This window comes from Sorghum bicolor, chromosome 7 (genome assembly GCF_000003195.3).
Source record: "Sorghum bicolor cultivar BTx623 chromosome 7, Sorghum_bicolor_NCBIv3, whole genome shotgun sequence".
NCBI classification, from domain to species: domain Eukaryota; kingdom Viridiplantae; phylum Streptophyta; class Magnoliopsida; order Poales; family Poaceae; genus Sorghum; species Sorghum bicolor.
Genome location: NC_012876.2, coordinates 1103187 through 1120318, shown reverse-complemented (window position 1 = coordinate 1120318; position 17132 = coordinate 1103187). Strand labels below are relative to the sequence as shown.

Here is a 17132-nt window from a genome sequence, read left to right as displayed (position 1 = left end):
GTCTCGTTCAGACATTAGACATAGGCCATTGTGGGTTCAAGCCCATACAAATCAAAATCTCTTTTAATCCTCTTTAATCCGAGGGTAACTGAAGAAACGAAGCCTTTGCTGAAGATAAGACAAATAGGTGGGCGTTCATGGTGGTGCTCACCACTGGCAAAGATCCTTAAATAAAAAGGGTCACACTTGGCATGGGGCGCGACAACATCGATCTATCACCATGAGAGGGAAAAAGCGCATGCACTGATGAGGAAAGCAAGAGCGATGGCGGCGGTTGCTGCGTCATTTTCAGAAGACAAACCTAGGTGCCAAAGCCAGTAACTGGAGACTCCAATATACCACAAGCACGTGCTCCACGCGCGCAGCTTATATATATAACAGATGCATGATCAATTACACATGCCAAAAACCAGTATAGCACGACAATTATTTAGACACTAAATAGGTTCCACCATGATTACATACTTAGTTTTACATATCATAAATAGAGTGGACCTGCAAGAAGGCTGCAACTGTAAACCCTAGGCTAGCTACTTCTTTACACGTTTTGTTCTCCTGGCAAATTCTTCACGGAAGGCATTCTCAAACCATTTTACTCCCATATCGTAACCAGCAGAAACAGATACAACGGTGAAAAGTGTGAGGCCAAAACAAGTTACAACAGCAGACCACAACGTCATTCCCCCTCTGTTTGACTCATTGCTTGCCTCCCTATCAAAAGAATCGATGTGAACACATTTTCACAAATAATGTTAGGATCGTTTCATTTTATCTAGTAAAAATCAATTACGATGTAGGGCCTCCATTTACCTCGAAGCTTCAGCTTTGATTTTAGCTATCTCATCAACAATGATACTAGTTATCTTGTCATCTATCTGCACTCCCTCTTTTTCTAAAGTCGCCAACAGATGTTCAACCTGCATCTTCGTCTTGCAGTAAGTAGATCTCGTCAGAAATAAGTAGTAGGGACGCGGATGGATGGAACCAGGCCAGAGCGGACTAGGTAGGTAGGTACCTCAGAGGTGGGAGGCGTAGAGTACGCCGGCGGCGGGCCCAGATCCCGCCGAGGAGTCCCAGACATGGCAGGAAGGATCGGAGAAGCCGGATGGGCGGGGAGGCGTCGTCGGCCAGCAAGGATTGGGGAAGCGTACGTCGGCTAGGGTTTGGTGGCGACTGCGATTGTGAATTTGCGATTGCTTCCTCGGTCGGTCGGTCTGCCTTAACAACTCCGATTAACCGTGGGCCCAAGCAGGCCCGGCCTCTTTGGTCTTGGGCCTGTTGCTTGCGCGCGCGCACGCCCACGAGTGAGTGCTGCGGTGCCTTTGCTTTTCTGCGTCATCTCCGATCCCGTTTGCTCACTCCCATATATTTGCTTCTGTCAACAAAGAAAAAATTGCTATTATAGAACTCCAATAGTTTAGTTAGAATAGGACTTCTGACATGGATTTCGCTAAAATATGACTACAAACAAATTTGTATAAGCTATAATAAGATTTTGATCATTTTAACCATATTTTCCATCTTCTAAATATATTTATTTTTTCATAATGACCATAGTGGCCTTGAGGGATCGATCGATCGATTCGCCTTCTTCTGGTCGAAAAAAAATCGACTCAGCATCCCTTCCGTCTTTCTCCCGTACGTGACCGGCTCTTCAACTACCGCCGCCGCCGCCCGTCCTTCCTGCTCCCGCCGCCGCCCTTCCTCCTCCACGTTGCGGCCCTTCTTCCTCCACGTCGCGGCTCCACTTCCGTTGCTTCCTCCATGGATGGAGGAGAGCCGCCGCCCACTGATCCAGCATCGTAGGACACCACTGGAGGCACCGCCCCTAGGCAAACCCTAGGCGATGGGCTGGTGGCCGCGGCTGCTGGCTTTGTGGCCGATGTCAGAAACCGAACGGTGGTGATCGCCGATGGCGAGGACACGAGCGACAGCGACAGAACGCAAACACACGCAAACTCATTTTAGTTGATGGAAAATATGGTTAAAAGGATCAAAATCCTATTATAACTTGTACAAATTGTTTGCAGTCCTATTTTAGCCAAACTCATGTTAGGAATCCTATTCTAGCGAAACCAAACGATTGGAGTCCTATAATAGCTATTTTCTCGTCAACAAATGGTTCTGATCCGATCATATATGTACGTCTGCTCTCTTGCTCCATTGTCAATAATCGTTAGAGTCGATCTCAATCTACAGCGGTTCCAATCCATTGGTACGGTCGAGTGCGAGGATGACCGGACGGGGAACTGCCAGCTCGAAAACATCACCTTCATTTGGTTTATCTGCCTCGTCCTTCAAAAACCTGTTGAATAAAATGCATGTTTAATCTCTACAACTAAAAAGACCCGAAGGTCATCGTCTCCGACGGTTTTCGCCCCCCCCCCCCCTAACCGTGGTTTCGCCCCTCTCCTGGTTTCGCTCCGGCTCCGCACATCTCGGTCGCCCCCCCCCCCCCCTCATCCATGTCTCCGGCGGTTACCACCCCGTTGTTTCCGCCTTTGACCCACGCACAACTTGGACTCCTCGTTGCCGGAGCTGAGCACTCCCATGAGCACTCCCATCAGCGCCGCACTTCTCGTAGCCGCCGCCGAGCCCTCTCCGCCGGACACGTTCTCCGAGCACGCCCGCCGCCGCGCCCACCGCCAGCCCGCCAAGCACGCCCTTATCGTCGGCGACGCCCAGGTCCGCAGCTCCCCGCGCGAGGCTCCGGGACGCCATCGCTGTCCACGCCGCCGCCGCCGAGCACGCCCGCCGCCAAGCCCTCTCTGTCGGACACGTTCTCCGAGCACGCTCGCCGCCGCGCCCGCCGCCAGCCCGCCAAGCACGCCCTTATCGTTGGCGACGCCCAGGTCCGCAGCTCCCCGCGCGAGGCTCCGGGGCGCCATCGCTGTCCACGCCGTCGCCCTCTTCGTTGAGCGCACGCCGCGCAGCTAGCCCCGGCCCCTGCGCACTTGCCGGGCGCCATTGCTGTCCACGCCGTCGCCCTCTTCGTTGAGCGCACGCCGCGCAGCTAGCCCCGGCCCCTGCGCCCTTGCCCTCCGCATCCCGCGGCCGCCGCCGCGTTCCCTCTACCTCCCACGGCTCACTGCCCACACGGTATGCCTTCTCTGCTCAGGTTCCTAGGTGATATTCTGTGTTAGAGATTGGGGGTTTCCAACATGAAATTATTGTCAATGAGAAATTGGCTATTATGGGACTCTAAACGTGCGGCTTCTTCGAAATAGGACTCCTAATATTGGTTTCTCTAAAATAGGACTTGAAACGTTGGTAATAAGCTGTAATGACATTTTGGGTCTTTTTAATCATATTTGGAGTCTCAAATACATGTATTTTATCGTATTGACCGTATTACCCTTCTGTGCATCGATTCATCTACTCGATTACCATCGTTTCATCTACTTACCATAGTTTCATCTGACCATGAGTCGCGATCGAGCGCGACGCTCGTCCTTCCCTCTCCCCATGACCAGGCGGCGGCCAGCCAGCCTAGGCCACGGTCAGCCATGACCAGGCGGCGGCCACCAGCCCAGCCATGTACGTACAGCCAGGACAGGCAGCCGCGGCCACCAGCCCAGCTGAGACAGCCACCACTTTAGGACTTAAAACAGACAGCCAGGGGCAAAAGAGTCATTGCCATGACCAAATACATGTATTTAGGACTTAAAACATGGTTAATTGTATTAAAATGTCATTAGAGCTTATAAATAATGTTTGGAGTCCTATTTGGGAGAAACAAATATTTGCAGTCCTATTTGGAAGAAGCCACAACAATTGGAATCCTATAATAGCTATTTTCTCGTTGTGAATTATTGTGTTGTTGATTCTATGCCATCTCCATGCAAGTACACACTACACAGGCACCGCGCCTGACAGTGAGAACTTTGGTTGCCCGTCCAATAGCTACCGGCGGGTGTTATGTTTCTTCAGTTGTTTACCTTCAGTAGGCCATTGGACGTGGGTCGATCATTCTTGTTTGGTTTAGTTTTAGACTCTTGGTAAGTGTACCAAAATGCTGTCTATTTCTGATTATTGCGTGAAGAACAAAGGGCCTTTCAATTCATGGAAGAAAATAGAACCTGATAAGAAGAAAGCGCAGGTACTTAAGCCTGCATTAGCGCAAAATCTGCATATATTTCTTATGTCATAAACTCATAATACAAAGATATTACCAAGGAAGTGCAGTTAGCTTTTTTAGATTAAGAAAGAAATGCAATTGTATACGGGTAACACATCGAAAATGTGAGTTTAAAAATCCCGCATCACAAGTTTGCTTACCTTAAAGGGTTCATTGTCACTCCGGAAGGTAATGTTTGGGACATCATGTAGCCAAAACGGAAATCCTCTGCATGGACCAAACAAAAGGTATTCAGCATTTGTTGAGGTAATATCCAGTTTTATTTTACTTAGATGTTATTTAGTCCCTTAAATAATTTTTTGTGATGCTTCTCTAAAATAAATATTTTAGGTCAGCGAGAATATATGCTTTTTTTATTTATTTCATTCATACCCGTATTTCCATTCGGACTCTATGAAGGGACCAATCCTGAGGTTTACGTAGAGGCCTTGACCTTGAATTTCCTTGATGAACCTGACAAAATCATATCTTCCCTCGAAGTTGTACTGGTGAAATGATACCATTTACACATCTTAGTACTCGGCGTCTCACTCACAGGATATTTTTCAGGTGCTTTGACAGGTGTTCATATGAAGATGAGAGGAGCGTCTACCTGGCCCTGGACAGGCTCATGAACATTCCAGAATACATAGGTCTGTATCACATCAAGGCCACCTTCCTTTGCTTTAGCAATGAGTTTTGGCCACATCTGCAATTTTTTGAGAACTTTTTAAGAAGAAAAAGTATAACTGAAACATGCAGTGCATAAGCCAGAAAACGTTACTAAGTTCATTTATTATATTTGAAGTTTGTCCCAAAAAACCTTTGTTTGCATTACATATTCTTGCCTATAACTCCCAACCAAAGGATTTTGTGTGTGCATGCCCTCATTTTCTGAAATGCCTGGCACCCTGGCCTCTAAGCCAATTCAGCTGTGATTACCATAATCCTGAAACTCAGGATTGATGGTCACTGAATGTTTTCTTATTTCAGCATGAGGTTTGCAGTAGTATTCAGTTCGTTTACTTGATGCTGTCAATCTCTTCAATAGTGTCAGCGCTTAGCAAATATTTCATTTTTGTGGTGTACATCAGTTTTGCCAATCAGCTTAGCACATGGAAATCATTTCGAATCTGATCATTCTTAGATCGCCAAGTCACTGCTAACAGTAAGTGGCACCTCATCTGTGGGTTTCATACAATTTGTGTGCAACCGGAAAAGTTACTTAATATGACCCGTCGTTAGCATGGGTAATAATTGAGCTTTTGCCTTGAATTACAAAAATCATAAGGACAATGGGGAGGAATCTCCTAGCTTCTACATGAAGGGTTCTTCAGAATATAGCTTCAGCCATTTTCAATTTTTTCTCTACAAAAGCAGGGAGAGACACAGCACAACAATTCAAATTTAGACGAACAACATTTAGTTACCCTATGCATACTTTAGTTGTTCTGACAATAATTTAAAATGCAAGTGCATCAATACATACTTTTAATTGTTCTGAAACTGCATTCTTGATTAAGTATTCTTCAGTTCTGAAATTTCTCTTTATGATGATTTGTCTCAGGTCCAGCTACATCTGTATGTTACTCCACCTGGTGTAGGCCATCAAACACTATTCTTCTCCGTCTCCACATCCCCTTCCTGCAGTCCAGGTATTCCACAAAGACATTGCACGATCTTTCCATTATTTCACAAAGACTTGTGGTTGGATGGATGTGATTTGAGATACTTAATTATATGTCTTGTTCTTGTTCTGGAGTTACTTGCTCATTGTTTATTGGAACTACAAAAAATGTCTCTTATAGCAATGTCCAGTATGGCATATATGAAATGAACTCAGTTCTCAGTTATATAAAATTGCAAGTCGAGTGACTTTGTGACCTGCAGTTCTGTGTGCTTTGATTGATTTTCCATGTGCTGAAAAATCCCTGCAGTTCTAAGTGCTCTAATTTGTATATTTCTTTTTCCCTTCATCCAAATTGCTGCTTTGTCATTAGATTTTGAGAATAAGTAATTTGGATAAAAATAGTACCTGAATGCTTAAGTAACTCTGTACTGATTGTTTGATGGCAGAATATAACATTTAGTTAGTCGTACCTATTCTTAATAAGTTGGGTGGCACTTCCCTGTAAAAATTGTTAATCAGTAACCAAACCTACCCATTCTGAATGCCATAGACCATATTCAGAGAAACCATTTGTGAAAGATATACTAAAGAGACTTATTGCTGAATGGCCTAAAGGAGGTGGTTAAAAGGCAAAAGAAATATAATCGCAAGGTGAGACACTTGATCTTTGGTTTGATTCCTCCACAATCAGGCATTTGTTAGTACCTTTTCCTTCTAAACATCACTACAGACTATTGTATGGCTATTTCTTTTTTACTTAAATAAGCACTATAGATCACCAGAAAGTCTACATGAAAATAAATGCTTCCCTGATTGATTTTTTTCTCTTCAAATGATTAATTTTTTTAGAAAGAAAACTAGGCTGATACCAAACAGACCGGTATACTAGGTGTTTCCTTCAGAGTTGCAAGACATTAGATTAGTATATAGTAGGAGTAGCAACCATGATAAATTGGGAAAATTATAGTCACTTGCAACATTAGTCTTTTACAGGGAGATTGATCGGCCACAAAAGCATCAGCAGCCTTGCTTCAACTGGCTGTCGCCCTTGCAGGGAACCATGAACTGGATGCAGCCCGTGAGCCTGGCGGGACCAAAGTGCATTGTGTGCGTAGTTGCGGTCAGTGTAGAAACACAAGAATTTATTTTAAAAAAACACAGCAACAAGAACACGACGAATTAAATCTGAGCAGCCGTCTATAGGCGCACAACTCCCTCGCAGCTGTTGTGCCTATGCATCTAGGGTCCTGCTACCGGCGACCAATGTTGCCATATAGATTGCTGCTATTTATACATAAAATTGCTATGATTACTTATCTGTAATTATACTGTGAAGACTGAAATGATAGTTTGTTTGTTCTTGTGATTTTTTTTGTTCATAAGATATTGTTTATACCCGTAGCAACGCACGGGCACTCATTTAGTTAAAAATAAAAATGGATGCATTCCATTCCACGACAGGAAGGTGTCACAGCTGGAGCACACGTCTTCGTTCATCAGGGGGAGCAGGGATGATCATACCTTACATCTATATCTATACCTATCTATAAAGAGGGAAAATTTCAGTCTGCCTCAAAAGTTTTCTTCCGTCATGTCCTATATCCTGTTCCGTCTAGAACAGCGCCTGTTACGTTGTGGAGGAGGAAAAAATAAATAAAACCTTTTCTAGAGTTCCCAAAGCAAAATCTCCTATATATATTAGAGCATGTTAAAAATAAAAAAAGTACAGGGGTTTAAGTACAAATCTGTGCGCAATCTATCCGGCTTCATCCACAAATTAGGCCCGTAGGTAGACTGTTTGGAAGAGAAAAAAATAGAAGTTTTTTTAGGTTCCCAATGCAAAATCTTATATAAAAATTAATAGATGTATAGTAATCTATCCGGCTTCATCCACAAATTAGGCTCGTAGGTAGACTGTTTGGAAGAGGAAAAAAAGAATAGAAGTTTTTCTAGGGCTCCCAATGCAAAATCTCATATAAAAATTAATTAGTGTATAGTAATTCATAGAAAAATCTAAAAATTACAAAAAAAATTCAGCTCCATATATTTAGATCCATGCAGTAAACAAAAAATATCACAAATTTTAATATATATTTTTGTTCGAGATGCTTGTCTATGCTTTTTAGTATAAAATTGAAATTGTAGTTATCTTGCTCTAATTATTATGAAAATTTTATGATAGCCTATTTGATGTGATGCTTGATTTGTGGTAAAAGTTTTAGCACAATTTCTATATATCTCACTGATTTACTAATTTATCTAAATTTATGCTTGATGATGCTTCCACTACCTTTGCATGATGTGTTGTTATTTCATATGAACACTTTATAAGTCCATGTGTTCATAATCTACGTACATTTAACTGATATATCATATTTCATATGAATCAACAAATTTCTCATGTTTTAATATAATACTAAGGTATATTAAGAGGTAATATTAAAGTAAGATAAAGTTTGACTAACTTCTATTTTATTATTAAATAAATATGTCTCTAAGCTACATATTGTTTTAAATATTAACTATCTAATACCATAGATGTCATGTTCCTACATATCTCATTGATTTACTAATTTACATAAATTTATGCTTGATGATGCTTCCACTATTGCATGATGTGTTGTTATTTCATATGAACACTTTATAAGTCCATGTGTTCATAATCTACGTACATTTAACTGATATATCATATTTTATAGGAATCCTAATCTAGATAAAAAAATAAAACTAGCAACAAACTTCTCATGTTTTAATATAATACTAAGGTATATTAAGAGGTAATATTAAAGTAAGATAAGGTTTGACTAACTTCTATTTTATTATTAAAATAAATATGTCTCTAAGCTACATATTATTTTAAATATTAACTATCTAATACCATAGATGTCATGGTTATCAATGAAATAACTTATGGACTTTAAATTTTATAAAAAAAAGATAAATATAAATAGATATGTAATATTATATCATAACTTTCTATGGCTATTTGATGTTTTTCTCTCATTGCAACGCACAGTAAAAATCAATCTCAAGATTTACATAGACTTCGGCTTACCAATAAAAAGTGTATTGTTAGCTTCTTGTCTTTTCACGAACAATACACAAATTGACAGAAACTTATATAATTTATATAAAATCAAAATCAAATTTAGAAACTATAATTCAAAAGTTTATTAGACTCCTTTCAACCAGAGAGTATAAGGTGCCATTGCACGTGAAATAAAAATCCTAAAAAGTCTAAGAGCATGTATATAAATTATATATGGACAGACTGCTTCAAAGTCAGTTTTAAAAGCTTAAAAATTGTCAAATTTAATACAAAGGATAAAACACAAATAAATATAACAAAGTGCTCATTTTCTACAAACGTCTATTTGCTTCCGTAGCAACGCACAGGCATATTTTGCTAGTATATACTCAAAAACGCCCCAATATTCAAGAGTGCCCCAAAGTTATATATAGCAGGGCCATTTAGTTTTTCTTTTGTTGTCCTCTACCTTTTTTTTGCTATGTGCCAAGTTGTTGCTAGCACTGCCACCAGATTAATTACATTCCAGTTGCCTTTCCCAATATTCAACCAAAAAACACCTTAGTAAATGCATTTTTTTTATTTAGGTTATAGGTCTTTGAAATAACTGAGTTTTGTTCTATACAATAACTGACTCTTGTATATTTACTACTTATTTCAAATTGTAACTGTTTCAAATTGGTATATTCTGGGTAATAACATATGCTTTTAATATGTTTTGTTTCAAAATTTCTGCTGGCCTTCCGTCAAAAAGAAAAAAAACAATTCTGCTGGCCATTCACTTTCCTGTATGCATGTCATGCTTCGATCAGATTTTTTTCCTTGACCATGTAGAAGGATCGATCTTCCTTTGGATTCCAAAAATAATACTGCAGTGTGCAGCTGTAGCCCCTGAACCATTTTTTTTCCAATTCTAAATGTTCCTATATATCCTGGTTTCCCTTTTTTAAATCTTATATAGTGACTAGTTAATTAAACAAACTTTTTTAATCTACTAGGTAGCGTGCCCGTGCGTTGCTACGGGATAACTAACATTTTATACTAAAAACACACAGATCACACGACAAGATAACAATACTGTACAAATTAAATATCAATATTAAAGTGAAATTTAATCTAAAAACAAAGTTTATTAAATTAACACGGTCATGGAGCATGTGACATCGTAAGCCCACAAACTCTACTTTGTAGTCATTTGTAGCATTTTTGCAGACGTTTTTGTGCATTTTTCTATGCATACAATTCACGTCATCTCTTATTCAGTAGTGCCCTTTGTTTAGGAGATATTGTACCTTTTGATTTTTTTGGTAAAACTAAAAATTTGTTCACGTTGATATTGTTCACGACTAAATATAAACTAAAAAATAGTAAAACTGAATTCAGAAAAGAAAAATCAGGTTTACCAGCTCTTTTCCGATGATATTGTTCACGATGCTTTCTATTATTTTCATTTCTCTCTTCTAGAGTCATTGCTGCCAATCATGCCTTTTTCTTGTCCCTTTAAAACATGGTGGCATTCGTGTTTTCCTTGTTCGATTCAACCCCGACATATGTTATATAATAATATAATAATGATAATTTATCTATATGAGAGCAAATGTTTATTCTATGTAGGTTTGTTAAAATTTGTTTGTGGTGGACCACTCAACCCATCAGCTAGTGCAGATTCTGGCTTCTCTCATTATACTTATCCCTATGTTTTTTTCATGCCTTTCTTCTTGAGTCATTGTTGCATGTTGTGCGCACGTTCATGAACTTGTGCCTATAAATTTGATTATTTGAAAATAAGTTCATATAGATTTACTTAACTACCACAAATATTGCATGTGAAAGCGTCCCATGTATATGCATGTATAAACAGTTACCTCAATTGATAGTGTTTGTTAGGTCTTCAAATGGTGTACGACCTTCATTATTTTGAACAGGTTCCATTCTAATTGAACTGAACCATTTTTCCTTTTTTACTTTTGTATTTTGGACCATACAGGTTATAGATACCCTTCATTCTAGTTCTGCCCTGCTGGGCGTGCCTCATTCACTCCATCAGACAAATAAACTTGAAAAACTTTTATGAGTTCATTGGCTATATCAAATGGGTCATAAGAAGCTAACTATTTTCTCACTGAACAGCCAAAATAGTTGCCAAGCTTTATTATTAGGTAAGAATCGTATCTCTGAAGATATAAGAGCTATTTGGTTTCTACTACATGTTGTACATATATTAGTTCACGTCCTCAGATATAAATTTTTAGTTCATATAATTCTCAGTCTGATTGTTCTCAAGATATCTTTAGCAACAAAAAAATAATAGTGTCATAGTCTGCAAAAGTATTGGATATGGTTGGCCTGATCACTCCTAACTCCTAAGAGTATGTGATGACTTAGGCACCTCTGAACTCTGAAGCTATGTGAAGCTATTGTCAGATTTCGTTCAGCCACCTATGTGATGTTAGACACCTCTAAAGAATTCATATTGAATTTAGTCTTCAGTTTAGATAAGTTATGAAAATACATGCAAATTAGCCGAGCCTGGTTCTAAATAAATTGGGTTAAACATAATACCGTGCTCTGAATAAGATCCTTTAGTCTAGTTCTAAAAATACTACATTCTGAATATTTTCAGGTTTTGAAATGGACCAGATGGGAGCATTCAACATTGAATTACAGTTCATGAAGTTACACAGGATGGACATTTGCTAGCAAGGAATGTTCAGAATGAGGATTGGCCATGCAAGATTTGGGAGACGTACTTGCATCGATCAGATGGGAGCATCCAACATTGAATTACAATTCATGAAGTTACACAGGAAGCACATTAGCTAGCAAGGAATGTTTGGAACGAGGATTGGCCATGCAAGATTTGGGAGACGTACGTACCTTGTATGGAGGCCGTCGGCCAAACCGTGAGCAAGACGGTTAAAACGTCCTCTGCAGCAACGACGTAGCCGCAGCCCACAAGCGCATCCCTTCAGAGTTCAGTCCAGCGATGATCACTTAGATGGAGTGGTCTCTGCAGCACTGGTTGCTGGATGGTGACTCCATGGTGATGGCAGGCAGTGGATCGGATCAACGTTGTCGGATCATGAACAGTAAGTGGAATGAAAAAAAGCTAGGATTCTGTGGTGCTCATATATTATTTTGCCATCCCTAATCAATAGTTCATAGACAAAACATATCTCTATGTAGACACTACCATCGGACCTCTTCTTAAGATGATCGTCATTTAATAATCAGAAATTTAAAAACATAAATGATGGTGTGAGATGTGTTAAAAACAATTGATTGAGGACCAGTAAAAGACAACAAAGTAGAGAACTTCAGAAGGTGAACAACCCAGGTGACATGTGACTCAGATTGACAGAATAGAGAAGCTTCCAGTTTAAAACCCAAGGCCGCAGGATTCAACACAAGATTCAGATTGCAGGATCAACGCTGAAGTTGTCAGATCATAAACAGTAAGCGAAAGGAAAAAACCTAGAAGTATGCAGTGCTGCCGGCGACGTGCATTGCAGCATTAGGTGTCTGTGTGCGTGGCGGCCGTGATGAGCTTGTGTTGGGCAATGGCGTACGCGGTGGCCGCGGGGAGCCTACGTCGGGTGACGGCGTGGGCTGCAGCGACGAGCCTGCGTTGGGTGACGACATGCACGGCGGAAACGAGCCCGCGATGGGCGACGGCATGCACGGCGGCGACGAGCCTGTGTTGGGCGACGGTGCATGGCAGCTACGGCGAGCCTGTGTGGGTTTGGATCTCTGAAGTCCTTCTGCTGCGGCATCTTCCGAGTTCGGATCCACCATGCGACATGCGAAAAGACGAATGGGCACGCCGACAACAAATGACGCCCTTCTTGGTCCGGCATGCAATTGCTCCCAACACGGATGTAATCTCCTTTCATCAATAACGGCCAAGGTGTTGACCTGAGCTTCCTCTCCTTGACGGCCAGGTCCTCCAGGAGCAGCACCTTATCATTGTCCTGGACGCCCACCATGTGCAGGTGCTCGCAGTTGTCGATCTCCTTGCCCTTGAACAACAGCCTCTGCTCGCTAGGCCACAGCCCGGTCACCAGCGATAGCATCACCTTCTGGTCGCCTGCATTGGATTGTTGGAGCAAACGCAGCTTAGCAAATACCGTCATGCCTCCTGTTACTGGTTTGATCACATGAACAATGGAGAGCAGGCAGCACGCAAGGCAATGCGGTGCCACGGAGCATGGAGGTAGACGGCGATGGACGTACCGAAGGTTCCAGTGGCGTGGATGGAGACGTCGTGCCACCGCGAGCCGGTGGAGACTATCATGAGGATGTACTCCACGGCCGCTGCATCGTCCTCGGGCGACCGCCACTTCTGCAGCAGCATCCCGCCGGGCCACACCCTCCCACTCGATCTTCTCGTGCTCGGCGACCAAGGCACAGATGTTCACGCTGCCGCCGATGTTGGTGCTCCTGGACCGGCTCCCGAACAACCTCCTATAGGGCTCAGAATCTTCACCATCTCCACGCTGCCGCCGCTGATGGTGGCGATCAAAACACCGCGAACTCGATCTGCTAATCTTTGGTCGACACCATCATGCTTTCTATGACCGGGGTCGCACAAGGAAGGGAATGTGGTGCGCGATCAACGTGATCCGTGATCAATGAGGAAGGGAAGGTGCGCGATCAACGTGATCGCGAGGAGGGAGGCCCACCTGGTGTCATGAGTCATGGGATCGCACGATGAAGGCAGATGGACGAACCAAAACAAATATTGCACCAAAAATTGTCCACACTTTGTTCTTTTTAGTTGTAGGAGACTACCCCCACCGCGTTGTTGGTTTCTGTTACCGTTCATTTCTATCATGAATACATCTCATATGGTGCCATGTCTTGTATTTCAGGGCACCATATTTTCCCTTTATCTTCTTCCCAAAAATATTTTATATGAACAAAGTTTATTATTTCTTTCGTCCCAAATTATAAGTCATTCTACACTTCTTGTCATTGCCAGAGCCAGGCCTAGCATTGGACGACTGCCCATCCTTGTCCTCAGCCTCCCTTTTGTAGGCGTTGGACTTAAGGTCAGGGCCGAGGTTGGATGTTCCTCACCCATGACGTGTCGTACACCTAGGTGGCTCCTTGAGGATGCACCAAATTAGGGTCACTCATGCCACGTGAGCTTGGGCCGCTTCTTGGCGTGCTCCTCGTTTGTATCAATCTCACGAAATATAGTGATTCTCTAGTCATCTTCTCGTAGCTGATTTTTAATGTGGTATCTCCATTTCTATAGTGAAATTGGGAACCTATAGTGGACTTAGCATAAAAGGAAATAGAATAATATAGTAAGCATAAGTCGAATGTTCTTCTTTCCTTGATGGATACACGGCATTAGTAGGTAAGTAGAAGTTTTACACTACCCATCATGTCAAAGGCATGCCATGAATGCTTACAATTTCTACCTTTGATAGTCTAAAACCTTGAGGGTTTTTTTAGAAACCCTAAAAAATGCCACTTGCCAAATGTATTACTCGCAAACAAATGCCAAACAAACTGCCTATTTGTACTTACCAAGAAAGAAACGACATACATGTCCTCTCATATTCTTGAAAACCAACAAAACTTAATTCATTTTTCACTAATAAAGTAAGAGATTGCATTATTGATTAGTCTTGTTTAATTACTTGGGTTGTAATATTCCACCAAGTCACCACCATGTCAAGAACCGCCTAAGCATCCTACAAACCTTGGAACCCATAGATTTTTTTTAACACATCGAGTCCAACTTGACTCCCAACATTGGGTGTGTTTGATATCGGCCCATAGGGCCTGGCTGTGGCCCCCAGCTGCTACTGTACGTGTTTGAATATCCATTGGCCCTCTCGTAGCCCATCTCTCTCTGCCAACACATGAGAAACCAAATTAGGGCTTGGCTCTCTCCGTCTCCTCTTGGGTGATTTTTGGTGGCGGCGGCGGCGGGCTCACGTGGGAAGGCAGAAATCTCCACGCGCTCCCTCTCTCCCTCACGGCGTCGTCTTTATAAGTTGCTCCCTCCCCATGGCATCGTGTTCTCCTTCCTTTTCCATCCTCCTCCCCCTTGTTCTCCACCACAATCCCGTTGAGTAACTAGCAGATTTGGTGAGGTGGTGGCCATCGTGACGGTGGCCTACGACCTTGGGCTTTGTCTTTGTTCCCCCACTTCAGATCTGCTTCACCGCTCTGTCTCCTGCCGGGCTCCGTGGAGGCGATCATCTTCCTCCTTTGTCTTCTTCGTCTTTGGTTCTGCAACTTTTGTGCTGGCGGTGGATCTGCTTTGTCTCCTTCTAGATCTACTACATCTTCACCGGCGGCTCTTCTTCTTCTCCGTCTTGTGCACCTCCAAGTCTCCGACGAGCACCTCGAGGTGAAATCGACCCCATTCCCTCACTCTGGCGATGTTAGGGTTTTGTTTGTCCCTAGGATTTTCAATGCACATGTGGAAATGATGAATGTCATGGTTATTTTGTTACGCTTTTGCCTGTCTTGAGTTCATTGAGGTGGATGATGTTGTTGTTTCTGTTAAGGCTGGTTCTTTGGAACAGATCGATGTGTATACTCATGTGTCTAGTTTGTTTTATGTATTGTTACGTTCAATGATGAATATGTCAAACGCGCTGGAGGCATTTTTCCTATGCAACCGTGCTACTTTTTGTTGTGGAATACTTACTCATGCATGTTTAGGCTAGCTAGGGTGTACTAGAACTAAGTTTTGCCTTTGAATGTTGAATGCATGTAGATGGATCCCCTGCACACCGTCAGTTGATGGCCAAGCAAGCGGCAACCATGGTTGTGGTGCTTTTTTTATCACTAGGCTTAGAAGGATTAGGCCACTTGCTTGTCACTAATATGTACTTCATATTGTTGTAAGTCATGTTTGGACACAATGAAGCTCTATTTGTTCATTTTCAAATGACTTATTCCTTGTGATGTATTCCTTGTTGGTTCCTAGGACATGCTGAGCCAGGCCAACATCAAACAAAATCTCCAACTGGTAGTTGGAATTAGTTGGTCATGGCCCTGGTTGCTTGGTTCAAATCAAACATAGGACTAGTTGGGCTAGCTTGTTCTAGTGCAACATATAAAATATGCGCACGTGTGCTCGTTGGGCAAGGTCATGGCTGACCTAGGGCTGCCTAGTGGGCTAAGCAGGACATATCACCAAAATCAAACACACCCTTAATATCTCATTCCCTACATAGAATGCAATAATTGGTCTCAACTAAGGCCGAAAAAGGTGGGCTCTTTATCCTCCCTGGATTCTATCCCTACCCTTCTCTCAATGGCATCTTGTGATTATAAAACATGCCAAACAAGGCCTAGTAGTCTCATTTATCCCGCTTTCTTCCTTTGATCCCTCTCTCAGATCTAAAGCTACTTGGTGATTTTCCTTCAATCCTCCATGGATTCCACTCCACCTTCATTGACTATTACCCGCATCCGCTCATTACCAATGCGGAGCCAGCTAGCCATGAATGTGCCCATGGAGGAAGTGCAGACGTTGCCACAGACACTCTCTCCGTTAGCAAGGTCAACACCATCCTACACAGCAGGGAAAATCTTCTTGGATTTCACTTATCGCCATCTTGGACTCATTCGCGCTGTCACCGAAGGTAATTTATCATTAGTAAATAGCTAGCCTCATTGTGTCATCTCAAGCGCATGGATCCAATGAAATAGTTATATCTAGGTAGCTTGTTCAATTCACTACTAGGAAAATTCAATGATTAGAAGCCAAACTTAACACCTTACTATGTGTATGATAGCATCAATATAATCATTCTAGTTTGACAATTGGAATGCTTTTCCTTTGAATAATTGTTTCCTAGATGACATACATGGAGATTAAATAGTGAAATAAAAAACAAGAATCTCATGTTCTTTCTTTCATTCCTTGACGATATCAAACTTATTTATTTGCAAAGATTGATAGTATATGATCTTTCTTTGGTGGCATTATTTTTTGTGTTAGTATTTAAAGGTGCACTTTATGAAGAGGAAGACAAAGAAGAATATGCATGGAGTAGCAATATTTTTTGGTGGCTTGGATGGATTATGAGTTTATAATTTTTCGTAAAACTTAAAGACATAACAATAAAAATCAATTAGATATGTTGGTTCATCTATGAATATATTGCAAATATAATATTTCATTATGATACTTTATATTCTAACATTGATCACCTCAAAATATCTTAGCTCTTCCACTGTACAACCATACAGAAAAGGAGGGATTCTTTGGTAAGCATGACCAAGGTGAGTCATTGTGGGATCAATATGAGTCAATGTTTGATCTTTTATTGACTCACAATGTGAATGTTGTGACCAAGTGAATAGAAACAATTTTGTGTTTG

The 17132-nt window shown here is 41.8% G+C and overlaps 1 protein-coding gene and 1 pseudogene across 1 annotated transcript; both read right to left on the bottom strand.

The window, feature by feature from the left end:
* LOC110437182 lies at nucleotides 337-1331 on the bottom strand. The gene is made up of 3 exons (XM_021465527.1): nucleotides 1016-1331; nucleotides 811-929; nucleotides 337-711 (listed from the first exon to the last, which is right to left on the bottom strand). Exons 1-3 carry the CDS (start codon nucleotides 1079-1081, stop codon nucleotides 531-533), a joined length of 366 nt encoding a protein of 121 aa, XP_021321202.1. The 5' UTR covers nucleotides 1082-1331; the 3' UTR covers nucleotides 337-530.
* On the bottom strand, nucleotides 12290-13264 carry LOC8068549 (annotated as a pseudogene).